The sequence below is a fragment of the Balaenoptera ricei genome, chromosome 7 (genome assembly GCF_028023285.1).
Source record: "Balaenoptera ricei isolate mBalRic1 chromosome 7, mBalRic1.hap2, whole genome shotgun sequence".
In the NCBI taxonomy this organism is placed as follows: domain Eukaryota; kingdom Metazoa; phylum Chordata; class Mammalia; order Artiodactyla; family Balaenopteridae; genus Balaenoptera; species Balaenoptera ricei.
The window spans coordinates 47,980,558-48,007,825 of NC_082645.1; the positions used below are offsets into that span (position 1 = coordinate 47,980,558).

Genomic DNA, 27,268 nt, shown 5'->3' on the forward strand with positions numbered 1-27,268 from the left:
GTATATTCACAGGCTTCAAAATTCAAAAGGTATAATAAAGGCGGGGGGTTACAATAAAAATTCTCCCTCACATTCCCCCCCACCCAGGCATCTAGCTCCCATTCCCAAAGGCAACAAATGTTATCAATTTTTGCATATTTTTTCAAACACATAAAAGCAAATATATATCTGTATGTGTGTATGTGTTTTACTTTTTCCTGTTTCACACAATGTGTACTGTACATTGTATATAAGGCTTGCTTATTAACCTTATACCACACCTTAACCCTGACCCTTGGAAAGTGTTCCATATCAGTGAATGCTAAGTATTTACTTTTTTTTTTTTTTTTTGGCCACACTGTGTGGCTTGCACGACCTTAGTTTCCTGACCAGGGATTGAACCCAGGCCCCCGGCAGTGAAAGTGTGGAGCCCTAACCACTGCACTGCCAGGGAATTCCCTACGTTTTTTTTTTTTAAATCTGGAAAATAATACACTGTATGGTAGTACAATAATCTACAAAACTAGTTCCTATTGACATTAAGATCGTTTCCTCAGTCTTTAGCTACTACAATGAATAACAAAAAATAAATGACTGTATATTCAAGTATACAGTTGACCTTTTGACAACATGGAAGAAGGGTAGGGAGGGGAGGGTTAGGGGCACTGACCCTCAGCACAGTCGAAAATCTGGGGACTATTAACTTTACCAATCCTTCTCAGTTTTCCCTCCCTTTGGTGGGACAGGATGGCTGGAGTTGGGTATTTCCGTCCCCCACTTGGAAGGCTGGCGCTGCTGGACTTGTGTATTTTCCGCCCCCAGGTAGGTTAGGTTCTGATAAAACTTTGGCAGTTTAGGCTCCAATAAAATAGTTTCTCCTGAGGGCAGCCTTTGTTAAGAAGAACAGAATGCTCTGGAGTATTTCCAAACGGTTCATTTTCCCCTCCCCCGTCAGAGGCATGAGGGGATTTTTCTCAAGATATTCACTGTGGGTACCTGGTAGAACTTCTTAAGGTAAAACTCACAAAAGTGTGCTGACACCCCCCTTAACTAAGGCCCCCTAGAGTTTTTAACTCTCAAAGTTGTCCACAACTCAGCTTCAAGCAATTCATCAATTACAGTCCAGGTGTTCCTACCCCAACATTGGTTCCTGTGAAGGTTTCTGCTAAACAAGTTTCTTCTCAGGTAATTTCTGATTCTCTGTATCACCTGTGTCTCCAACTCTGAGGGCAGTGGTTTGCCCTGTGACCTAACTTCTCTGAGGTAGTTAAGAAGGGTTGTCGATTTTCCAGTTTGTTCAACTTTCTACCCTCATTAGAGCAGAGTGGCAAATTCTAAGCTCCTTACTTGCTGGACAGAAAACTGGAAGTCCCTTTGATTCTTTAAAGATTTAATACTTGCCTGAGGAAACATCCTGTTATATTTTATTAAATGTTTATGTCATTGCATTTATTTAATTTTTTTCTTTATGATTTTCACTGCAGGTAACATGTTTTTAAAAGGCCTTCCCCACTCCAAGATTATTTAATAACTTCTTTTTATTTTTATCTAATTCTTTTATGATTATTTTCTTCTTCACATTTTAATGCACCTGAAGTTTATCGAGTCATATGGAATAAGAGATCTAACCTAATTTTCTAATTCCCTGTTATTTAGTGCTGTCATATAAATAATCCCTCACAGTATAAAAATTTTACCTTTACAATAAATTAAATTATTACAGATATTTTCTGTTTTCTGTATTTCTATTTTGTTCCATTGATCTGCTACAGACATATGAACTTCCTAATTTATTTTGATATTAAAATATATATTTATATTTGGCTGTGCAAGTTTTACCACTCCCCCACCCTAGTTATTCTTCATTTTGAAGAAGTTATTCTTCACTTTGGGTGATTTCACAAGCTTAATCTTCCTAATAAATTTTGCAATAATGTTGAACAATTCTTCAATTGCAATTGTACTAAATTGACAGATTAATTTCATGAGTCATGGATATTTTGAAATCAAATCAACTATTATATAAAATTAGGAATTTTATACTCAAACTGGTTTAAGACATTAATATGGACTAATTGCCCTTGAAAGTTCAGCAGTGAGGTTGGCTTCCCATGCAGATCAAACAGGGTACCAGACCAGTTTCCCCATGATTGTCTGGGCCCTCTCCTCTCCTTGTGTGCTGTTGTCCTTCATTCACAAGATGGCTGCCATCAGCAACCACAGCCGTGTACTTTCCTGGTAGATCCACAGGGAAGAAAATGCACTACTCCTCACAAGTATCTAAGAAAAGTTCTGAGCTTTACCTAGATTTGGATCACCCTGAGCTAATTGTTGTGACCGGGGGGAATGAAGTTATGGACTGGTGCACACTCCCAATCAGGGTCTACCTTTGGATCTGGGGTTGGAGTCATTCCAACCCAAACTGGCAAGCTGCTACAAAATAGGAGGAATTAAAATAAATATTGGGGATTAACCATGATGTCCACTGCCTTTAGCCCAATGAAAATTTCTCATAATTTAAAAATGGCCCCTAGATCTTTCAGCCTTCTTATGTTGTAGCAGTAGGCATCTGTTTAAAATATGCACACACTCACTTGTGCAGGTGTACACATATATGTATACAATCTATGTGAATTCTCACAAGGCCTAATAACTAGAACCAAAAGGGGAAATGGCCTTATCAAAATAATGGCAGAGGGCTTCCCTGGTGGCGCAGTGGTTAAGAATCTGCCTGCCAACGCAGGGGACACGGGTTCGAGCCCTGGTCTGGGAAGATCCCACATGCCGTGGAGCAACTAAGCCCATGTGCCACAACTACTGAGCCTGCGCGTCTGGAGCCTGTGCTCCGCAACGGGAGAGGCCGCGACAGTGAGAGGCCCGCGCACCGCGATGAAGAGTGGAGCCCGCTCGCCGCAACTGGAGAAAGCCCTCGCACAGAAACAAAGACCCAACACAGCCAAAAATAAATAAATAAATAAATAAATAAATTTATTTAAAAAAAAATGGCAGATACTGGCAAATGAGAGTCCAGTAAATATTACAATTGAATATATAATTCACTGCGCTAGTTAGAACAGTGCATTTACATGCCTTACTCCCCACCAGCCACAGATTTCTGATGCCCACCACCTCTGTATTTATTCAAAACAGCCCATTTAGGGACTTCACTGGTGGCGCAGTGGTTAAGAATCCGCCTGCCAATGCAGGGCACACAGGTTCAATCCCTGGTCCGGGAAGATCCCACATGTTGTGGAGCAACTAAGCCTGTGCACCACAACTACTGAGCCTGTGCTCTACAGCCGGTGAGCCACAACTACTGAGCCTGTGCTCTAGAGCCCGCGAGTCACAACTACTGAGCCCACATGCCGCAATTGCTGAAGCCCATGCACCTAGAGCCCATGCTCCGCAACAAGAGAAGCCACCACAATGAGAAGCCCACGCACCGCAACGAAGAGTAGCCACCACTCGCCACAACTACAGAAAGCCCACATGCAGCAACGAAGACCCAATGCAGTCAAAAAATAAATTAATTGTTAAAAAAAAGAAATATAAGAAATACTAATACTTGTCACATTCATCTTCTTTCATTTCAAAGGAAGAGCCTTTTACTTCTATTGCTAATTTACTATACATGTGTCCCTTCAATAGTTTTCCTTTCTTTTCAGGTATATATTCTTTGGGGATATTTTTGAGGTCAATATAATAAAAAGCATATTTTCCTACAAAATGTTTCCCAGAAACTTCATATACAGAACACTACATGAAGTAGGCTATTGATCTGACCCAGGGTGGCATTTCTGGGTTTGTTCATTAAATGAATTTTAATATAGAATTTACACTAGAGAAGATGGCCCTGCCGACACTGAATTTTAAGTCACTTAACATTATAATTGTCATTCAGAAGAGGATTGTCATTCTCAGGATACAATCGAAAGTGCATTTTCTTATTGCTATTTGCAGCAACAAGGATGGGACCTAGAGAATACCATACTAAGTGAATTAAGTCAGACAGAGAAAGACAAATATTATATACTATCACTTATATGTGTAATCTAAAAAATAATGCAAATGAATCTATATACAAAAAAGAAACAGACTCACAGACATAGAAAACAAAGTTATGGTTACCAAAGGGGAAAGGGAGGGACAGGGAGGGAAAAATTAGGAGTTTGGGATTAACTCATATAAACTACTACACATAAAAATAGATAAGCAACAAGGATTTACAGTACAGCACAGAGAACTATATTCAATATCTTGTAACAACCTATTATGGAAAATAATCTGAAAAAAAATATATATATATAACTGAGTTACTTTGCTGTACACCTGAAAATAACACAATATTGTAAATCAACTTCTTTTTAACTTCAATTAAAAAAAAGTGCATTTTCTAAAAAAAATTTATAAAACATACTTTGTGTTCACTATAGGGCAAAATCACAGTAGATTACAAGTAACATAATTCCATGGGTATATTTTCCATTGTAACCAATTTTTAGTACTGATTTGTAAATTTCCATTGAAGAGCTTCACATCTTGAAATAAAAATTCATAGTTATCAAAAATTCATGTTTGAAAACTATTTCTTACCTGTGTAGTAAAGAGATAAATAAGAGGGATATTTTCATCAAGTTTCAACCTCATAAAAATCTTTAAAACCATTATTTCAAGGAAATTACTTTGGAGAAAGAAAAAAAAAAAAACCTCTCTATTCAACAAATAGTAAATCTAAACATTTATTGATAGCCTGTATTCCAATTACAAAGTATCTATGAAAACAGTAAATAGGAAGTATAGTGACCCCTAAAAATTTAAAAATTTGGTGGCAAAAATCTAGATAATTCAAGTAGTTTTATTACCTGTATATATCTTTTAACTGCATATCAAAATCTTGAAGTTTCTTTTGATATTTCTCTGTAAAGTTACAGAATTCATTAAGGATTGAAGACTTCAGGTCAGGGTATGGACATTCCAAAGTTTCTAATTCCACGGGCATTTCACTAAGCAGGTTACTTCTTTCTTCTGAAGAATGATCAAGTGTCTGAAAAAAAATTGTATGATTATTTTATTTAATGTAAATGACAAATTGATAAATTACTACCTATATCGCACTTACTTTCAAACTCCAGTCTGAAAGATAATTTTCTATTTTCTGTTGCTCTAGCCTAAGTCTTTCATAGACGGCCTTCAATTGTTTCTTCACGAAGTCAACCTACAGGACATTTAGAACAAGTGGAATGCAAATTATTGATTTATCCAATATTTATATTTAAAGTCACAGGAATTTTTCTCAAAAGCCATTAAATGATGACAAATTAGATAAGGGAAAGTCCCTTTGAGGACCCATGGAAGAGGGTTCAAGAGATGCCATAGCCAAGCAGTGCCCATCAGACAAAGGAGCCTTAAAGGAGCTTCTAGACACATAATCCAAAAATGGGCTCAGTCATAGCCACTCTGCACTCACATTTGGATTTTGTCTGTGATAAAGCAGAAAGCTTTCCAGATCGCCTCTGCTTTAATCACCCCCTCCTTTCCTTGCATCCTTGCCTCTAATCCCCAGTTGGGCATGGATTTTTAATGTTTATTTTTAATTATTCTTTATGAAAGCAATATGACAATACTACAGAATAACTGAAAAATAAAGTAAGAAAAATCACCTAAAAGCCTACATCTAGGGCAACTATGAGAATGGAACTTATGCTCTAGTCAGGGAAGATAGTCTTAAACTCATAAAAAGTAAGTAAGAAAATATCAGGAGGAGGTAAGTGAGGTAAAAACTGGCTGAGGTAATAGGCAGTGACTGCATTTTCTCTCATGCAGGTGGTCAGGACAGGCCTCTCAGAGGAGAGGACCTTTAAGCTAAGACCTAAAAGACAAAAAGCGCCATGAGTAGGACAGAAGAAACAGCCAGTGCAAAGGCCTCGAGACAGGAAGGAGTCTGGCTTATGTGAGGAATAGGAAGAAGGCCAGCGTCGGTGGGACAAGGTCTAGTAGGAAAAAGAGGGTGTCACGTAGGAGGTGAGACTAAAGGAAGCGGACAGGGAGACGTACAGGGAGTGTTACCGTGTGCTCGACGTACAGCGAGGCCAAACAATACCAAAATGTCAGAGTTTGGCGCAAAGAAAGGTTTACCGCAGGGCCATGCCAGGAGACGGGTGGCTCGTGCCTTAAAAAAACCCAAACTCCCTGAAAGCTTTCAGCAAAGCCCTGTTACAGGAAAGGAGAGAGAGGGGCGTGGTTAGTTGTTGCAAACTTCTCGGTGTCGGATCCTTTGTTCTTGAGGTCAGGTCTCGGTCAGGTCATGATGTTCCTGTAAACCTCCACCGAAACAAAATGTTATTCTCTGTTCTACAAGAAAGGGCAAGGTCCCAAGGCTAAACTTTCGCCCTCCGAGGTCCAGGCCCAGGCTCAGAGGAGAGGGTCCCTGCGCGGCCAGTTACCAGACCCAGGAACGTTGGTCCACCGTCCAGTCTGGGTCCTCCAGCCAGTGCCCAGGCCCGGCTGAGGAGGCAGATGTCAGCGGGCAGTGCCCTCAAGGCCGGGTCCCCAGACCCTGCCCAACCGACATCACTGAGGGAACAAGACGCCCAGGACCCAGCTGGCCCTCAGGTCGCCCCAACAGGGCCGGGACCCACACACTGCGACCACGGAGACCGCTGCCGCCATTAGGTCTCAGAGGTGGGAATGCAGGAGAGGTTTGCGGCTGCTTCGAGGCCTGGGCCCGGCCAGTGGGCAGCCGTGGCAGGGGCTCTGGAGCTCCGCAGGCGACAGCTGTCCCAGGGCCCCACCCCCCGCCCAGCTCACCGCTGGCTCAAGGCCAATGGGCCTGGAGGGTCCGGGGGAGAAGGCTGCGATCCGCCTCCCACCACATTCTCTGCCGTGAGGACCACCGTAAAGCTGACTGGTGTCGGAGCGGGACCTCCAACCGCAGCGCTAAGGGTCACTCGCTCGTGGTCACGTGCTAACGGTTTTGCGCTAACGATCTCTCGATAACAGTCAGTGCTAACGGCTACGCACCCGCCCCGCCCCTATCGCAGGGGGAATTGTGGGCCGGTAGGAGCCCTGAAGGGATTTACGGGGGGTGGGTGTGTGGGGGGGACGACGGACGACTTGATCCCCTCCCCTATGATAGGATTTCAGAATACACTGGAAGGAGGGGCAAGAATGAAAGCGGGTAGGCCAGTTACGAGGTCATCGAAACATTCTAGGTGAGAAATTAGCGTGTTTGGACAGATTCAGGGATATGTTTAAGATACCGAGTAGATAGAATTTGCTATACCTTCTATTTATATACATAAGACGTACATGTTTCTTATCTCCAACTCTTCCAATTGGGATAAAAATAAAATATTACATTATCAAAAGTAAAGGAAATATACTGACCTCTTCCAGTACTTTCACAGAGTTAGATTCACTGTGCGAGTGTGAATGCTGTGAAATGTGATGCTGTCTGTATTTTAGATCTGCTCTCAATTGCTGAATAGGATTTATTACATTTTTAAGGTATGTGCACCATTGTTCTGATAACTCTTGTTCTATGGTGAAACAAAATTAAATCAAAGCAACACATTATTATTTTAAGTTTCTTCAAGAACAGGTCATTAGATGCAGATTATTTTTGGATTCCTTTAGAAAAAAGCAAACAGCAATATTAAAAGAACATGAAGTGTGTGGCCCACTTTCATCTTCAAAACAAAGCTCCCCTTTAAATGTGGAACCAAAAAAAAAAAAAAAAAACCTACCGAAATTCATAAGGTCAGAAAGACATTCTTTTCCAATGTTCTCTTCATTGAGTAAGGATTTTATTTCAGATTCCATTTTACATCTGAAATAGACATTATCTCAATCAATTATTTTACAATCATAAACATATATATAGGTTTAAAAAATAACTAACAGTAGAAACACTCAATCTAATGTGGTTTTATTCACCTGTTCACTAATTCAGACCACATACTAAATTCCTAACATGGATTAGGTACTTGCCAGGACACTGAGATAGACAGAAGCGTAGGTGAATACTCCAGGAGAAGTAACAGCGTGAGCAAGGCAAGGACGGGGTACATTCTGACACTATTTCGGGTGGAGAGAGCTCCGGGCATTGGGAAGCTGCTGAGGGATATTAAGCTGACCATGCCAGCTCAGATCTGTGAAGGAGGGTGAACAATAAAAGTGGAAGATGAAGAGGAGGGGATCAGGCAAACCTGGATCAACAAGGAGGTTATTTAAAAAGTTCAGAGATGAGGAGGTCCTGACCTAGGGAAATGGGAGTAAAAGTATATATTTTTATACACCAAAAACATAATAAATCTCAATAATCTTTTACTATATTATTTAAATATAGTCATTTTAGAGTAAAACTATAACCAGCTCTAAATGCACATCTAAAAATATTGCAGTCTATCCCTTATTTATGGCAGGTTTAATAAAATCATAAAAAGAGTTTTGATTTATTATGACTGTTAAGATACAATATTTTAAATAGTATAAAATAAGAAAATAGCAACAATTACAACACTTTAATACGATGATTATTTTTATTTTTGCATATAAGTTTCTAACCCTTGTCTACATGCATGAATATTTTAACTAGTTGTAATTATGGCATATTTACCATTTTATATTCGGGTTTTTTTTTTTTTTTTTACTTACTTTAAGATATTTCTAAATAATTTTCATAATTATCATCTATTTTAGTGGCTGCATAGTATTTTATATTATATATATGCCATCATCTTCTAAGCCAATTCACAAATGTGGGACAGGGTTTTGTTTATATATATAAAGGAGGGGTCCTATTGTAGATGACACTTACTGTCTATTTTTCTAGCATGTGGTCTTAGGCAAAGGTATTTTTTTAAATTTTATATATTTTATTTTTGGCTGCGTTGGGTCTTCATTGCTGTGCGCAGGCTTTCTCTAGTTGTGGCGAGCGGGGGCTACTCTTCGTTGTGGTGCGCAGACTTCTCGTTGTGGTGGCTTCTCTTGTTGCAGAGAAGGGGCTCTAGGCGCACGGGCTTCAGTAGTTGTGGCACATAGGCTCAGTAGTTGTAGCTCTCGGGCTGTAGAGCGCAGGCTCCGTAGTTGTGGCGCATGGGCTTAGTTGCTCCGTGGCATGTGGGATCTTCCCAGACCAGGGCTCAAACCCGTGTCCCCTGCATTGGCAGGCAGATTCTCAACCACTGCACCACCAGGGAAGTCCCAGTCAAAGGTATTTTTAAGATTACACTTGAAAGTGTTATATGGAGAATAAGTGCATAATAGTGGAGTAAACCCACAAGTTATTTCATAATGGATTTTTTTAAACAAAAATATAGCACTTTAAACCATTTAGCTCAGCCCTCTTATATTTTCAGCATCTAGAATGCCTTAGCAGAACATAAAAACCAACAGGAGAAGTGGCTTTGTTCATACAGGAGATCAACCTGCTACTGTGCATATAATAATTCTAGTAAGCTCCATCCTGGCGTTGTAGATTAACAACCCTGAACCATCAGACAAGACCAGACTATTTCTCTAATTGTCCTAATTGCCTAACAAAATCCAGGAGCAAGTACTACAAGACTCTGGGACTAGCTTGTGATGCAGGCTAACGTTCCCAAATTGTGTCCTATAAAACAGAAACATCAATAAGATGCTAGGAAAAACTGGGAAATGGTGAACTAAACAAATCAGACAAGTTTCCATAGTGCAGGATTTCTCAGAAACTTGATTATGCTAAAGTGCATAGAGGTTCTCCAAAAAGGGGATGAAATATGAAGTATTTTCCTAATTTTTAGGATGATGAAATTCATTATTCTCCATGGAGTATCTTGAAGAATATTTCTGTTTTGTAGAACATGATTTAGGAAATATAGATTAAAAACTGCGATGCACTCAAGAGCATTAAAATGGTAACTCCGGGGAGGAAAACCCTGCCTGTTCACCACTGACATGTAGACTCAGTCCCAGGTGTTCACCAAGTCGGAACTCTGCAGCACAGACAACTGTCTCCACATCTGAATAGGGGACAAATGTAAGGCAACGTTCCATATCCAGATCTGCAAACTTAAGTACCTCCTACTGTTAATTGGCCTGTCCTCTGGTACCACTGAATCTGATGATACTACAAAAATTCTCCTGAGATTTTGTGTGACTGTTTGCCTAGAGGATATATTAATCTACTTCCTAGATATGCCCAGTTGCAATGCAACCACCTGCCTGGTGAGGACATTTTTGAACTCTCATGACTCTATTTTCGTACAGGTCCTTGTCCTCCCAGGATGCTGCCAAAGTTCTAGGTGTAGTACAATCAGTCTCCTCAGAACATCAAAAATTACCCAGAGCTTCCTGGGATTTCTAGGGTACACTTAGTTACCAATTCCGGCAGAACAAGGAAAACATGGGGCACTGGAGACTGGTAGAATCAAAAGCCATTTATGCAAACAATAAGCAAAGGGGCATGGATTGTGAAAGGCAGAGTAAGAGAGGATGTTAAAGTTCCTTAGTGGAACTAACAGCCAGGAGATCAGCAGAAAATTAGGGCACCAGAGCAGGCTGAAGGCCAGAGCTCTATCCCTCCAATAAGGAAGGAACTCAGCAGTTCAGACAGCTTGGTACCTCAGATAGCTATTTGATCTGCTTCTCTCTCTTTTTTAAGAGTCCGTCCCAATCTATGTACCACAGAGGGCAGAGAGGGAAATCTCACAACTGTTGGCTAAGGAATGAACTCAGAGAGAATTCTCAGATGGCCTGAGTCACACAGTTATGAATACTGGCCTCAATTTCATCTTTAAAGACACTTTTCCAGACAATATTTAATTGTTGTTGGTAAAGCTCCATGATATATCCTGTATAAAGGTGATACTTTTAAAGTAATGCTTTAAAACTAAAATTGTAAGAGACCACATATATTTCTAACAGAAACTACAGTAAAAGTAGTAAGGCTTACAAATAAATCCCTCAAACTTTATTAGTCAAAAGTTCTTATTAAAATAATAATTGCAATTCTTTACCACATGGCCAATATAAATAACTTCCTCTTTAATTTCTAAACCAGTCACTCTGAAACAAGGAAGAAAGTGTTCCTGGCAAAGTGTATCAAGGTCTTCAAGGGGTATAGTTTGGAAAGCATAGTAAATAGTAAATATAATTTTATAAATTTAACTATTAAATTCTATAAATTTAAATATAAAATGTAATTTTATATTTTGAAATTTTAATTGTCTAGTTTTCTTACGACAGATTTTAAAGAATTAAGGTTTGGCAAATCTTTTTTTTTTTTTCTAGTAAGCCTAGACCATTTAGATCTCAGGTGATGTGAATGGAACCCTATGGAAAAAAGAAAAAGCTGCTCAGCTCCAAGGTCAGCGAGCACAGGAGTTAAAGGCAAGTGATTCAATACCACCTCCACAAAAACTAGCTGGTTTACCTAATGCAAATAATTTTAATCCTCTGAACCTCAAGGTTCTCATCTGTAAAATGAGGATAACAATGATACCTACTCCGTAGGGTCACTGTAAGGATTAAATGAAACAAAGCATGTAAAGTACTTAACATACGATGGCATACACTAAGTTACCCAGCCAAAGTCAGATGTCATTGGAGGCCCTTACCTGCTGGGGACCTGAGATTCGCAGATGGGAGTCTCTTATGGTGATGCATAAGAATATTTTACTTTCCATCTTTTATTAAAAGGGAATGTAGATTTTAAAGATTGAGAGACACTGATAGAATTTAAACTCCTGATTTTCTGGTGGTCCCTAAATTCTCGAACTTTCTAGCCATTTTTTGAACTTTCCTCCTATCACTAATAGTTTTTAATTTCACTGAATACACATTGTAATTAGCCTACATTCTAGAATAACACAGAAAGTTATCTTGGAATTCTTCTTTTTTGTCCAATTTTCAGCCCTTACAAGTTTCAAGACATAACGTTACTACTTGAATATTCCTCATTTCCATCGCCTTTGTGTCATTCCAGGTCAGCCAAAAGAATTACTTTCCATAATGAAATCTATGTGCCTCCTTTATCTTGCTCAAGAACAAGGTATATACACAGTAAGAAGGGTGTGGAACAGCCAAGATAAAAAACTTTCTCCAGCATCCTTACATTTGAGCCTGCATCAGTGAGCACAATAATTAAAACTTCCTAATGGCTTTTGTTTTTATCATATTTCAATTATGCAAATCTAAAAAAAAAATTTCCAATGGGCTCAAAAGTTCTCTCTGTAAAAGGTGACATTTTGAGGTATAAAATGGGCCTGATTTGTTTCTATAGTGGAAGTATGAATGACAAAGTCTATATAATTTTGTTTTTCTCTGTTTTAAGTTATGTAATGATGTAAAACTATTTCCAATCATGAGTCTTTTATGTCACATTTAGGAATTACTTGCCAGAATAGGAAACTCCTATCAATATGAAAAGCACCCATGTCAAAAGTGCAGTTAGGGCTTCCCTGGTGGTGCAGTGGTTAAGAATCTGCCTGCCAATGCAGGGGACACGGGTTCGAACCCTGGTCTGGGAAGATCCCACATGCCGCAGAGCAACTGGGCCCGTGAGCCACAACTACTGAGCCGCGCGTCTGGAGCCTGTGCTCCGCAACAAGAGAGGCCACGATAGTGAGAGGCCCGTGCACTGCGATGAAGAGTGGCCCCCGCTTGCCACAACTAGAGAAAGCCCTCGCCAGAAACGAAGACCCAACACAGCCATAAATAAATAAAATTAAAAAAAAAAAGTGAAGTTAATGGTATTTGGAAATGTAGCTTAGAATGAGACCACAAAATTATCTATTTTTATATAAAATATATGCTTACAAGCATATATTTTAAAAAGCATACTTTATAAGTACCATCATCATTAAATTAATATATATGCCTTAAAAGGAGGGGAAACACATCTGCCTTCACTTTCTGGTTGACCTTTGAAAAACAATTTATTTCTCAAAGATTACATTTAAGATCAAGTATAAAATCATTATCTTGTTTTAATTCATCTTGAAGTGACTGTTGGAAATAATAGTAAAAGTCGAAAATCCAAATTGAACAAGTTAGTCATGATGCCGTTACATTTAGAAATCACTCAACTTGAATCCCTTAGTTCATTCATTTATTTAATCTGTCTCTTTCTATGTATCCTACGTAAAGATGAATATGATGGGATGCTTGTCCTTGAGAAGTTTATCACTTCATAAGAAGACAAATATGTAAACAAAACATTATAGTCCGAAGTACTAAGTATAATATAAATAAATACATGTATGAATAGGAGTGCAGAAGAGTAAGTGATTAGCAGACATAAAAGATTATCTTTCTTTTTTTCCTAAGGAAAGGAAAAGCCATATTAATATATTCATTGGATTCCAAATTAAACTGAGGAAATGAAAGGATTTTAATTTAACTCACATTCAACTGTAACTTTAAATTTTGATTATAATAGTTTAATTAATATGGAAATTTACAAAACATCTACCTAGGTAAGTGCAACTCAGTAATTCCTGCGTGTTCTTAATTGAGATTTCCCTCAGTTCTTACCTGACTTCATTTAGCCTTTGGTGTTCTTGCCACCACACTTGCTTATGTTGCTTTATTAGTGTCTGCTCTTTAGATATCTTTGAAGTCTGCACTGCTTTTCTGATCTAGATTTAAAGGAACAAAAGAGGAGCAATTTCCATGTCTTTTAAGTGTTTTTCACAATAAAAATGTTTAATCTGTAATTTCTAAGTTAAATACTTATTCTTTTTCAATCCTATTCGTGCATTTTCTAACATTAGCACCTTTCTAAAGAAAGGTGAAGTAATTCTATTTTCCATACAGACAATAAATAACACCTTAATTCATCTAGCCCCAGAAAATCTGCAGACTATTCCATATATTTTCTTGCCTTTTTACACATCTTCCCCGCCAGGCATCACAGGCATCATTATTCCCATGTTACAGTTGAGGACAGTGAAGTTCAGAGAGGTTAAAAGACTTGGTCAAGACCATCAAACTCATAAACATCAGAATCACATAGAACCTCAGCGTTCAGATTGGTTTTATGTGATCCTTCAGCACTGGATGGGAAAAGGTCATTGGATAAGTTATTAGGAGGCCTGGCTTTAGTCTCAGCTTCAGTATCTACTAGAAATGTGACCTTGAACTGTATATACAATTTTAATCTTTCAACTCCATGACTTTGTAAATAAAATTTTAAATTAAAACTTAAATTTTAAATTTCAGGCAAATCTTTATTTGAAGGTACCAAACAAGGAAACAGTGAAAAATCAGGTAGCACTGAAACCCAAATTTTCAACTAAATTTAAATTCTTCCCGAATTTTATGACTTTTAAAAAATGCTTTTGGGTTTGTGTTGATAAAATATGTCAGGCCTGGGTCTGTTTGCCTTAAGATCCATTCTTGGCCATCTTCCTCGTCTGCTCCACATCAGAGAGCAGCCTGCGTTTCTCAGACACCCCTAGCAACTGCCTTCCAGCTGGGTTCAGCCAAAGGGAGACATTGGTAGTGGGAGATTGGAGGGAGGGAGGGAGGAAGGGAGAAGCCAAAGCATTACTCACTTCTCCTGCCTTCTTTCTCCCAGAGGGGTCTCCACAAGCATCTGCATCTTCTCCATTGCTCCAACATTTCTTGACATTTCTACTATGGTTCTAACTATCTCTGGGTAACCTCAGCCTATGGGATGTACTACAACCTTGCTTTTTCTAAATGTCCCTCCAACCCAGGCAAAGCAATGACTCACTTCTGTTCTAATCCCTGTGTCGGTTCACAGTCCTCTGGCTTCTCAGCTCTATCACCTGTGTAACCGTTTCCTGCATTAAAGACCCCTCTATTCTAAATCCTTAAGTGGTTAGACTCTGACTGACATGTACATGCTGAACTTGTGTATTTCATATTAATACTTTTAAACATCTATAAAAGTGTTAATCTGAAATCAGAAACTTGATGAAATATGCATATTTTATATTTTCCCTGTTACTAGAATACTTAGTACCCTGAAAGGCTTAACAGATCAATACTGAAGATATAAAAACTTCAGAAGAGAAGTTCTAAAAGGACTCTATAATGCATGCTATTTCTAACTGTCATTCACTGATTACCGTAACCTTGAGTTTATCTTTCCACTGTTCTGGTTACTGATTCAAAATTAGGGGTATAAGAAAACAAAATAACCCAATCATTACTTAAAAAAACAAAAAGTCAAAGTCAAATCTTTTCTTAAGAGTGCTGCAATTATGAAATTTAGGAGAAAAGTACATTTAAATCAGAACAGGAGGGACATCCCTGGTGGTGCAGTGGTTAAGAATCCACCTGCCATTGCAGGGGACATGGGTTCAATCCCTGGTCTGGGAAGATCCCACATGACGTGGAGCAACTAAGCCCCTGGGCCACAACTCCTGTGGCTTGCGCTCTAGAGCCTGCAAGCCACAACTACTGAGCCCGCATGACACAACTACTGAAGCCCGCGTGCCTAGAGTCCGTGCTCTGCAACAAGAGAAGCCACCACAGTGAGAAGCACGTGTACTGCAACGAAGAGTAGCCCAGGCTCGCCACAACTAGAGAAAGCCCGCACACAGCAAGGAACACCCAATGAACCCAAAAGTAAATAAATAAAATAAATTTATAAAATAAATAAATAAATAAGTCAGAACAGGACACTGCAGGAAAACATACAGCCATCTCTCTATTTCACAGAAAAAATAAAAGTACATATGTAGTGTTTCTAAAATCAGACACTCTGTGTTTGCTTAAGAATGCCTAAAACTCATTCCAACTATTTACCATCTATAGTCTCTGAAGTTTGTTGCAGCAGGCACAACTTTTAAAATTAGATTTCTTTGACATATTTGGTCCATATTGTACAAAAAAATTAAAACACATTTGTGAAAGATGTAGACACATTTTTATAATTTAAAAAAAAATCAATGCTGCTGCCTTTGGGCCCAGGGAAACACCAATTAAGCAGACTATAATGTGAAAATAAAGCTACAGTTTTTCACTAGACACTTACAATATTTTGCAGAACATTCTGATTTTTTTGTAAATTCACTCATTGACTCTACTTCTATCTTTGGCCAAAATTTTTTTTAAAAATAAAGTTTTTAAACAAACAAGAAGAGTTAAAATTGTATCTTTTTCAATAGAGTACTTTCTAGGTGATTCCAATTCATTTTGCTGAGCAATAAGCCATTTGAAATCAATATTTTAGGTGGATGATGATTTATGCAGAATGCTGATGAATTAAAAATTACAAAAGTAATACATTAGAAAGTAGTTTATTGTGATGAGCCAAGATCATAAAACCCTAAATAGGTACCCTGAAATACCATGAAAGCCCTTTGGGCCAGATGATCCATCTTTAGATATAAACAACAGTAATTAGTGGACAATTTAAGTGTTGGTTACATGTACCTATGTCAAAATTCATTGAGATGTACACTTTAGATTTGTGTACTTCACTATATGTGAGTTATAACTCAATACAGAACTGAAGAAATAAAAGTTTTTAAAAAACTATACTAAGATGCAATTCCTCATCTATCAGGTTGGCAAAAACTCAAATATTTAACAAAACACTATGTGAGGCTATGGGAAAACATGTTCTCTCTCTTATGTTGCTAGTGGGAATACAAAATGATGCAACCCCCCGTAGAAGGGAATTTGGAGTATCATATGGATTTATCCTTTGACCTAGCAATCTTACCTATAGAATCTATCTGAAAACTGTATTGGCCAAAGTATAAAAAGATAGGTGAACAAAGCTATTCACTGCAGCACTACTTATAATAGAAAAAGACAAGCGCAGAGATTCTGTCAATAAGTGTTCTTACCAAAATAAATTGAACTTGAATCTGATCAAGTCTCCAGATATAACTACCAATTACCAGAAATACAAGAGATAGGAAAATATGTTTAATGACACCACCAGGATGTAATCAGCAAAATCCAGACTGTAAGAAACTATAAAGGATAAATACTACAATTTCTTCAAAAAATAAATTATAAGAATACAAGAGAATGGGGCTTCCCTGGTGGCACAGTGGTTAAGAATCCGCCTGCCAATACAGGGGACATGGGTTCGAGCCCTGGTCCGGGAAGATCCCACATGATGCGGAGCAACTAAGTCCCTGCACCACAACTACTGAGCCTGCGCTCTAGAGCCCGCGAACCACAACTACTGAAGCCCGCGCGCCTAAAGCCTGTGCTCTGCAACAAGAGAAGCCACTGCAATGAGAAGCCCATGCACCGCAACAAAGAGTAGCCCCCGCTCGCCACAACTAGAGAAAGTCCGCGCACAGCAACGAAGACCCAACGCAGCCAAAAATAAATAAAATAAAATAAAATAAATTTATATAAAAAAAAGGACACAAGAGGATGGAGGAGGAAACCTAAAAAAATAAAAATCAATTGTAATATATGGATATTATTTAGATACTAATTTGAATAAACTTTAAGAAAAAAATTTGGAGACAATCAGGGAAATTTAACACTGATTATTTGAAATTATTAAGAAATCATGAACATTTTAATAGTAATGGTATTGTAGGGTTTGGGGTTTTATAGCCCTAATCTTTTAGAGATGCATGCTGAAATATTTATGGTGAATATTATGATGTCTGAGATTTCAAAATAATCTGGTGCAGAGGGAAGCCATAGGTGGGAGTACAGAGGAAATAACGGCCAAGAGTTGTTCATAGTTGAAGCTTGATAATGTTATGTGTAGATTAATGATACCATTCACTCTAATTGTGCATATTCTTGCAATTTTCCATAATATAGTGTTTTAAAAAAAGAATTAGTAGATGGATTACTTGAGTTGGACAAGAAGAAATATTCATTCTTGCTAAGCAAAGAAATTCAAATAAAAATAATTGTAGGGCTTCCCTGGTGGCGCAGTGGTTGAGAATCTGCCTGCCAATGCAGGGGACACGGGTTCGAGCCCTGGTCTGGGAAGATCCCACATGCCGCAGAGCAACTGGGCCCGTGAGCCACAACTACTGAGCCTGAGCATCTGGAGCCTCTGCTCCGCAACAAGAGAGGCCGCGATAGTGAGAGGCCTGCGCACCGCGATGAAGAGTGGCCCCCACTCGCCGCAACTGGAGAAAGCCCTCACACAGAAACGAAGACCCAACACAGCCAAAAATAAACATAATAAATAAATAATAAATAAAAATTAAAAAAAAATTGTAAAGATCCCTTTTGTACTTAAACTGGGAATGAACAGTTAACATATAATGTACCAAAAATTGGTCTCAATTTTCAGCCCACATCTACTATTTGGCTTCAGGTTCAGTCTCAGCCTTTGAAAGACTAGATTATTCAATGTGCACATCAGTGTCTTATCTGGCATCCCAGAATTTGTGCATGATCAATAACACAGCAATTATATAGGTCATTATCACATTTAATCAGTATAACAATACCAGCAAAACGAATCAGGCAAGACTTCCTAATTTATTGTTAATTAAAAATACTTACTGTTAATTTCTTTTCAAATATAGCTAAGCATTCTAGATGTAACTTGAAGCAAAAATCTTCTTACGTGCTTTTAAAAAAATTAATTAATTAATTAATTTTGGGCCTCGTTGTGTCTTCGTTGCTGCACGTGGGCTTTTTCTAGTTGCAGCAAGCGGAGGCTACTCTTCGTTGCAGTGCAGGCGTCTCATTGCGGTGGCTTCTCTAGTTGTGTAGCACGGGCTCTAGGCACGTGGGCTTCAGCAGTTGTGGCACGCGGGCTCAGTAGCTGTGGCGCACGAGCTTATTTGCTCTGTGGCATGTGGGATCTTCCCAGACCAGGGATCGAACCCGTCTCCCCTGCATTGGCAGGCAGGTTCTTAACCACTGCGCAACGAGGGAAGTCCTTCTTATGTGCTTTAAATGTTAACATTCTATCATTCAGCTTGAGTATGTTTACATTTATTATTGCCACAGTAAAGTGCCGTGGTAATTAATAAAGATTGTTAAAGCTGTTAATTTCATGTGCAAAAAAGAGCATATTTAATTGGTAAAAAAAATTGGGAATTGACTGATAATTAATACAAATACTAAGAGAGAATGTGTTAACTATGTAACATTAAGAATAAAATATTATTCTTCAGTCAACACATATTTCATAAAATGTTGAACAATAATATAAGAAAGGATAACAGAGACAATATTATCATAATTCCAGTTGGTGTAGGCTGTTTGATATATTAGCATTCATAACATTAAACAAAATAAATTTTAAGAATTGTATTTAATTTTCAGTTATCTAATTCCATTTAAGCCATGTGTCTTTCAAGAAAAAGCCCTATTTGGGAATTGTTCACATCTTACAAGAATAAATTAAAAGCCAAATGTCAAGTTGATATCTCTAAATTAAATGAGAAGGGAAGAGTCCAAAAATCATGAAAATGACATTCCCAATAAATCTTCCTTAAACTAGATATAATAAAAAATGAAGATTGTACAAAGGAAAGAAGACTGAAAATGATGAGGTATCCAGGACACATTTTGTTCTCACTGACCAAATTCAAAACAATGGATATTACAAAAATGCTTTAAAAGGACAATTATTTATTATTATGAATCTATGGAGACTAAAAATGGAAGCAAAAAGCTTGTCAAAATGATTGCTACAGACTGTGAACCATTTTCAGTAGTTGATGGCAAGAGATTTTTTGAGATTTGCCAAGCTATGAAGCCCAGGTACCAAGTTATTTCTAGAAAATATATAACTAAGAAGCTTCTTCATGAATGATATTCTGTGAACAAAAAGGTTATTGATGTTATTTAAAATGTCAGTTGAGAGTGATCATCCACTTAACCTCATAAATGTATAACACAGTGACCAGAGAAGCAATATAGTTAGCTGACAGTGCTAAGAAATTATTGTCCCTGAACTTAATGTCAAACTCAAAAAACCACATTAATAATTTAAAATTTTAAATATGTTTATTCTTTGATAGAAATCCTATCATCAAAGAGAAATTCACTTTGACCAAATATTGATTTTAACATTCAACGATTCCCCATTCATCCAAAATGTGCATCTGGATAGAAGAATAGCTGGATGGACAGACGGACAGACAGATGGATGAACAGATATATAGATAATATTTGGAATATATATATGAACATATATGTACAGTCAACCTTGAACAACACAGGTTTGAACTGCATGGGTCCACTTATACGTGCATTTTTTTCACTAAATACTACAGTATCACACAATCCGCAGCTGGTTAAATCTGAGGATGTAAAGCCATAGATATAGAGCAACCTTGGATTCAGAGGGCTGACTAGGAGGGCTAACTATAAATTATACACAGATTTTCTTCCAGTAGACGGTCAGCCCCCCTAACCCTCACATTGCTCAAGAGTCAACTGTACACATTCCAATACTGAAAAGGGTGTAGACAAAATGTTTGTAGTGGCATCTTTACTACAACAGTACTTTGGGAGAAAACTAAAAAACATTCATACTTTTTGGCCCAGACATCCCAATCACGGGAATTTATCCACATAAAGTGTCCATGCATGAAGATATTTATGGAAACATGATTTCCAATATCACAAACTTGGATACAACCTAAATATCCAAAAATTGGAATGTGATAAGGTATGCATCTTTTTCTATTTGGAGTACTCATCACTCCTGTTTTTGTTTGGCTAATTCTTATTGTCCTTGAGATTCCAATTCCAATGTCACTTCCTTAGAAAAGCCTTCCCACCCAATTAGGATCAAGTCCTGTTATTATACACCAGACAGCCTTTTTTATTGGAGTTTATACTTAATATAATTTTATTTCAGGGCTTATTTGATAAACACTGGCTTCTCTCCTCCCTCTCTCCTGCAAATAGTATACCCCATGAGGGTAGGTGTTATATGTTGTCCACCATTATATATTCAAGGTACATAATATGTATTTATTATATGTATCAATACATATGTGTATAGATGGTGTATATACAACGGATCAGCACAGAAGTCAGAAATATGAAAATAGTTTTATTAGGATGATAGTTATGTAAGTGATTTTGCCAAAAAATTTCTTTGAATAACATTAAATTATTTTAAAGCTATATCTGAAACAAACAAATAATGCCCTACTTTTTAAGTGGTCTCCTTAGTTTGAGGGGACATAGCTCATGAATATATGGTAATTTCCCCAGAATAGGGTATCAAATGTGCCTTGAAATCATGAGAGTTGCCTTTTTAAAAAAATATTAACAATAAAAAGCTATGTAAAACTAATATAACACAAAAATATTAAATACACATGAAAGCTTGTAAATTGCTTAATATGTTGCTTTGCTAAACCAGATTTTTTAATGCAACCAAGCAATGAAAATGCTGTTTATAATGTACTCTATTATTTGCATAAGAGGGAAACATACTGCCTGAATAATCCTAAACCCATCCATGGTCCTAAAATACTGTGCACAATCACTTGCACATAAACCTCTTTCAAATCTAGTCCAGGCTCACCTCTTCTTAGATCAGGGCAAAAAGGGAATTCGAGAAAAGAGAGGCACCTGGGGGCATACTTTGTATGGTGTTGCAGAAGGAGCTTTAAATTAGATGATAATCCATGGCTAGCACTTACTAGCAATTTTTATTTTTTTTAGATTATGTTAGAAATTGTTGAAAATTAATGAGATAGCTATCTTTCTAAAATTAAAGGTGAATTCAGGCCTCATGGGGTTGTTAAGAACATTAAATGAGTAATGCATGTAGACTACATAGCACAGTGTCTGAGAGCATTCAATAAATGTTGCTATTCACAGGGCTTCCCTGGTGGCGCAGTGGTTAAGAATCCGCCTGCCAGTGCGGGGGACACGGGTTTGTGCCCTGGTCCAAGAAGATCCCACATGCTGTGGAGCAACTAAGCCAGTGCACCACAACTACTGAGCCTACACTCTAGATCCCACAAGTCACAACTACTGAGCCCGCAAGCCACAACTACTGAGCCTCTGTGCTGCAACTACTGAAGCCCGTGCGCCTAGAGCCTGTGCTCCACAACAAGAGAAGCCACCGCAATGAGAAGCCCACACACCGCAACGAAGAGTAGCCCCCGCTGGCCACAAATAAAGTGCACATGCAGCAACGAAGACCCAACACAGCCAAAAAAATAAATAAAGAAATAAAATAAAGAAATAGGAAAAAAAAAATGTTGCTATTCACTATTACCAATAGTTGGGAGATTCTAAAAACTATTTAGAATGTTATTTATTTTCACATTTCATTGTAACTACCATTTTACTTCCTAGCAATTCAATTTTCCAAAACTAGAAAACACACACACACACACACACACACACACACACACACACACACACAACTTCTAACCTTTAGCTCCGTAGAGGCAGAAGCTAATTTTTTTGCTTCGGTTAATGCATGCAATTGTTGATAGTCTACTGGTTTATACTTGGTGCTTCTCATTTCACTTTTCATATGAAATACCAGATTATCTGTTTTTCATCAAAAACAGAAAATGACAAAGAAATAGTATTATGTTATAGGAAGTCAAAATAGAGTTATGGCAACATGTTGACTGCAGGTCTTATTTTTAAAGATTTTTAAGCAAATATGAGAAGTAATATATTGCAATATTTGTAGTATATTTGAACCTCAATTTCTGGAAATTTTAAAAATATTGCCACTATATTCCTTGCATAAAATTACTTCTAAAAGGGCATAAAAGGAATACTTCCATTTAAGTTAGTATACTGAGAATTTTAGAAAATTATATTGTCAAGATACAAAGTGTGACCATTCTTTTCATTTAAAATGTGTTAGTCATCAACTGTGAATATTTAAGTATCACATTCTTATGAATCAAATTAAGTAAATAGAATTTTTAAAGTCATAGCTGCATTTTTAACTTAGAAAAATTGATTTCAATTAAATACAAAAAAAGGTTGAAACTGAAACCCAAAAAATTTAATAGGCCAGATAAGATTAAAATGATACAAAATGTTTGGGCAGGCATTCTCCATCCAAGCATATAAAATGTCCTAGTTTAGTTTGATACTAACTATTTTGATAAAGTGAAACATAGGTAGAGGATACTCTAAGGCCAAGTAGCGTGAAGTATAAAAATTTGGGTAATTCAAGCATCATTGCCTCAATGATGTGAAAAATTCACCTGTGAGATGTAAGGCAATTAAGTATATCATGGATCACATGACTGCAAGAAGCTTCCAAACGATTTAAGGACAAGCACAGGAAAGAATGGTTGGCCTGACTATTGTAAGGGAACTGGAGAAATCTTCAATGTGACCAAAAAATGAACCTTCCATTATTAAACTTTTGAAAATCAACATTCCAATTTTATATCACCCAAAATCCACCATAAATCATAAAACAGGCTTAGAAGTAGAAAAAATACCTGAGGTATCATTTTTCTGAACTGTCATGAATGGTCGGTCTCTTTTATACATGTTTTCCATATCTGTCAAGGAAACAAAAGAGAGCTAATAACATTTTACAATGTAATTTAAAAAACTGTTTTAAAGATATGTTCATTGTAGTGATTTTTGAAATAAGGTCCAGGACCGGATGCCATAACTCCATGTATTTTATTAAAATTTGTTTCTCTTTGCTCCTAGAAGCCTCCTTCCATTAGTTTTTTCTCCTTGTGCTTTTCTGATCTTGGTTTCTCCAACCAATCTCTTATCTCTTATTTACCCTCTCTTGGATTGTCCCAGTGACTGGTAAATATTTTGTGATTAAAAAATTGTGTATGTTTTATCTTGAGTTCTCGAGAGGAAAGAAATACCTAAATTAAAGAATAAAGCAGCTAGCCAAATTACTTACTACTCCTCTTCAGCAATACAGTACTTGTGGTGGACATGGGGATGTGCCATCCACTTCTAGAAAGCACTTGATGCTTACCTGTCACCAGCTTCAGGGTTGGACTCAGCTGCAGAGAACAGCCTCACCCAAAGGCACACCATTCCTGGGGTAGCCTATACCCAATGAGAGAGTGAGGCAAGGATGTAAAGACCCAGCAGTTTGGGCTTAATGCAGGTCACTCTGGTGGGCAATATTTGCTCCAGAGCTCCCTTCGGGGTTGACCCACACTTTGTTGGACCTGCATTGAAACTGACTTTTTCATTTGCCCAATCTTGCTTCTCCCTTCTTCCTTTCACAGGTATGGATCCCTGATAAATATCTAGCACCCCAAACTGCCTCAGCATCTCCTTCCTAAGAACCCAACCTGCAGCAGCACCAAACTGAACTGACATCTTTTTATGGCACCCCCAGGGCAAGATACTAGTCAAGTGGTTCTTTAAATAACAGTACACATTTTTCATACATTTTTGTTCCATATCTGCTAGGTTGAACTGATCGTGTCTAGTGGCCTTTGCAGTAACCTAAATCTTCTTAAATGGAAGAAAAAGTCGCACAAGTCCATGATTTTCAGAAACTCTGCCAAGTTACCAAGAATCATGGAGATTGCTCACCAGCTTTAGGAATATAGGGATAAACCTCAGTGTGTAATTTCTATAGGGTCTCTGTCAAGGAATTCTTGTTTTAACCCTTTGATAATATTGACAATCCTCATACCATCTGCTTTCTACTCATACCCATATCCTATGCATTAAGATTCTTTTTCATTCTGGAAGATTTTGCACATCTAATCTGTCCACCTGCACTGCCTCAAGCCCCCATCACCTCCGGCCTGGATGACAGAGGCATTCTACTTTGTACCCTTACAGTGCATTCTCCACACAGCAGCCCAAGTAACCTCTTAAAAACTCTAATCTGACCTTGTTGAATCCCTTCAGTGGTACCCATACCCTTTAAGATAGTATCCAAACTTCTTTAAATGGCCTATAAGGCCCTGGGTGATCTTGCCTTTGATCATCTCTCTACCCTCATCTCATTCACACATTCCAACCACACTGGTGTTTCTATTTCTCAAACATACCAAGTTCATTCTGCTTCAAGGCCTTCCCACTTGCAGTTCCCTCTGGCATTTAAGGTGAGGGCTTTGGTCATTTTGGCGACTTACTCAGTTTTCCTGGGTCTCGCCCATGTATACAAGCTATTAAACTTTTGTGTGATTTTCCCCTGTTAATCTGTCTCATGTCAATTTAATTCTTAGAACAACCAGAAGAACCTAGAACGGTAGAGGAAAATTCTTCTTCCCCAACACTATATGGTACAAACTTAACTATGACCTTGAAGAAATAAAATTTCTGAGGGCAAGACAAAAAAAATTTAAACAAAATTTTCATCTGCCTGCTTGGGCCTCTTCCCTCCCCTTTAGAGTGTATTGTGCGTCTGCATTAACCAGACCTCCTCAGGAGATCACCTTTCTCCTTAATCTTTTAATGGGTTATGATGACCCACTATTAGCTTTGTAAGCACAGATCTGGATTGTGTAATCTGTCATTTGACTTATAACTCTTTGTCTCAGAAACTTATATAACTGTGCTTTGACCTCTAACCGGTGGAACAGCTCTCAGAGATTTCTGAAAGACTGTCTCCAGGTAATAATCTTCAGGATGGCTCAAATAAAGTTGTCTATTTATTTCTAGATTGACGAATTTTTTAAACATATTTATTGGAGTATAATTGCTTTACAATGGTGTGTTAGTTTCGGCTTTATAACAAAGTGAATCAGCTATACATATACATATATCCCCATATCTCCTCCCTCTTGCGTCTCCTTCCCACCTTCCCTATCTCACCCCTCTAGGTGGTCACAAAGCACCGAGCTGATCTCCCTGTGCTATGCGGCTGCTTCCCACTAGCTATCAATTTTATATTTCATAGTGTATATACGTCCAAACCACTCTCTCACTTCGTCCCAGCTTACCCTTCCACCTCCCCGAGTCGCCAAGTCCATTCTCTACGTTTGCGTCTTTATTCCTGTCCTGCCCCTAGGTTCCTCAAAACCATTTTTTTTTTATTCCATATATATGTGTTAGTATATGGTATTTGGTTTTCTCTTTCTGACTTACTTCACTCTGTATGACAGACTCTAGGTCCATCCACTTCACTACAAATAACTCAATTTCGTTTCCTTTTATGGCTGAGTAATATTTAATTGTATATATGTGCCACATCTTCTTTATCCATTCATCTGTCAATGGACACTTAGGTTGCTTCCATGTCCTGGCTATTGTAAATAGAGCTGCAATGAACATTGTGGTACATGACTCTTTTTGAAGTATACTTTTCTCAGGGTATATGCCCAGTAGTGGGATTGCTGGGTCATATGTTAGTTCTATTTTTATTTTCTTAAGGAACCTCCATACTGTTCTCCATAGTGGCTGTATCAATTTACACTCCCACCAACAGTGCAAGAGGGTTCCCTTTTCTCCACACCCTCTCCGGCATTTATTGTTTGTAGATTTTCTGATGATGGCCATTCTCAATGGTGTGAGGTGATACCTCATTGTACTTTTGATTTGCATTTCTCTAATGATTAAGGATGTTGAGCATCCTTTCATGTGTTTGTTGGCAATCTGTATATCTTCTTTGGAGAAATGTCTATTTAGATCTTCTGCTCATTTTTGGATTGCATTGTTTGTTTTTTTGATATTGAGCTGCATGACCTGCTTGTATATTTTGGAGATTAATCCTTGGTCAGTTGCTTCATTTGCAAATATATTCTCCCATTCTGAGGGCTGTCTTTTCCTCTTGTTTATGGTTTCCTTCGCTGTGCAAAACCTTCTAAGTTTCATTAGGTCACACTTGTTTATTTTTGCTTTTATTTCCATTTCTCTAGGAGGTGGATCAAAAAGGATCTTGCTGTGATTTATGTCATAGAGTGTTCTGCCTATGTTTTCCTCTAAGAGTTTTATAGTGTCTGGCCTTACATTTAGGTCATTAATCCATTTTGAGTTTATTTTTGTGTATGGTGTCAGGGAGTGTTCTAATTTCATTCTTTTACATGTAGCTGTCCAGTTTTCCCAGCACCACTTATTGAAGAGGCTGTCTTTTCTCCATTGTATATTCTTGCCTCCTTTATCAAAATTAAGGTGACCATATGTGAGTGGGTTTATCTCTGGGCTTCCTATCCTATTCCACTGATCCATATTTCTGTTTTTGTGCCAGCACCATACTGTCTTGATTACTGTAGCTTTGTAGTATAGTCTGAAGTCCAGGAGCCTGATTCCTCCAGCTCCATTTTTGTTTCTCAAGATTGCTTTGGCTATTCGGGGTCTTTTGCGTTTCCATACAAATTGTAAAGTTTTTTGTTCTAGTTCTATGAAAAATGCCATTGGTAGTTTGATAGGGATTGCACTGAATCTGTAGATTGCTTTGGGTAGTATAGTTATTTTCACAGTGTTCATTCTTCCAAACCAA

The 27,268-nt window shown here is 37.9% G+C and overlaps 1 protein-coding gene across 18 annotated transcripts in view; it reads right to left on the reverse strand.

Annotated features, from left to right (window-relative positions):
• Positions 1–27,268, reverse strand: part of CCDC148 (coiled-coil domain containing 148) — a 482,246-nt gene that overhangs the window by 377,876 nt on the left and 77,102 nt on the right. For 13 of the 18 annotated variants that reach the window (XR_009504110.1, XR_009504104.1, XR_009504105.1 and 10 more), the window contains exons 2-8: positions 23,334–23,396; positions 22,292–22,413; positions 13,495–13,598; positions 7,725–7,807; positions 7,366–7,517; positions 5,099–5,194; positions 4,842–5,023 (exon numbers count right to left, since the gene is read on the reverse strand). Coding sequence is in view for 9 of the 18 variants with exons in the window: in XM_059927154.1 (XP_059783137.1) it covers positions 4,842–5,023; positions 5,099–5,194; positions 7,366–7,517; positions 7,725–7,807; positions 13,495–13,598; positions 22,292–22,413; positions 23,334–23,396 (802 nt within the window). In the remaining 9 variants the exon portion in view is untranslated. The remainder of the gene's footprint in view (positions 1–4,841; positions 5,024–5,098; positions 5,195–7,365; positions 7,518–7,724; positions 7,808–13,494; positions 13,599–22,291; positions 22,414–23,333; positions 23,397–27,268) is intronic. The other 5 variants (XM_059927158.1, XM_059927157.1, XM_059927159.1 and 2 more) reach the window with 4 other exon arrangements.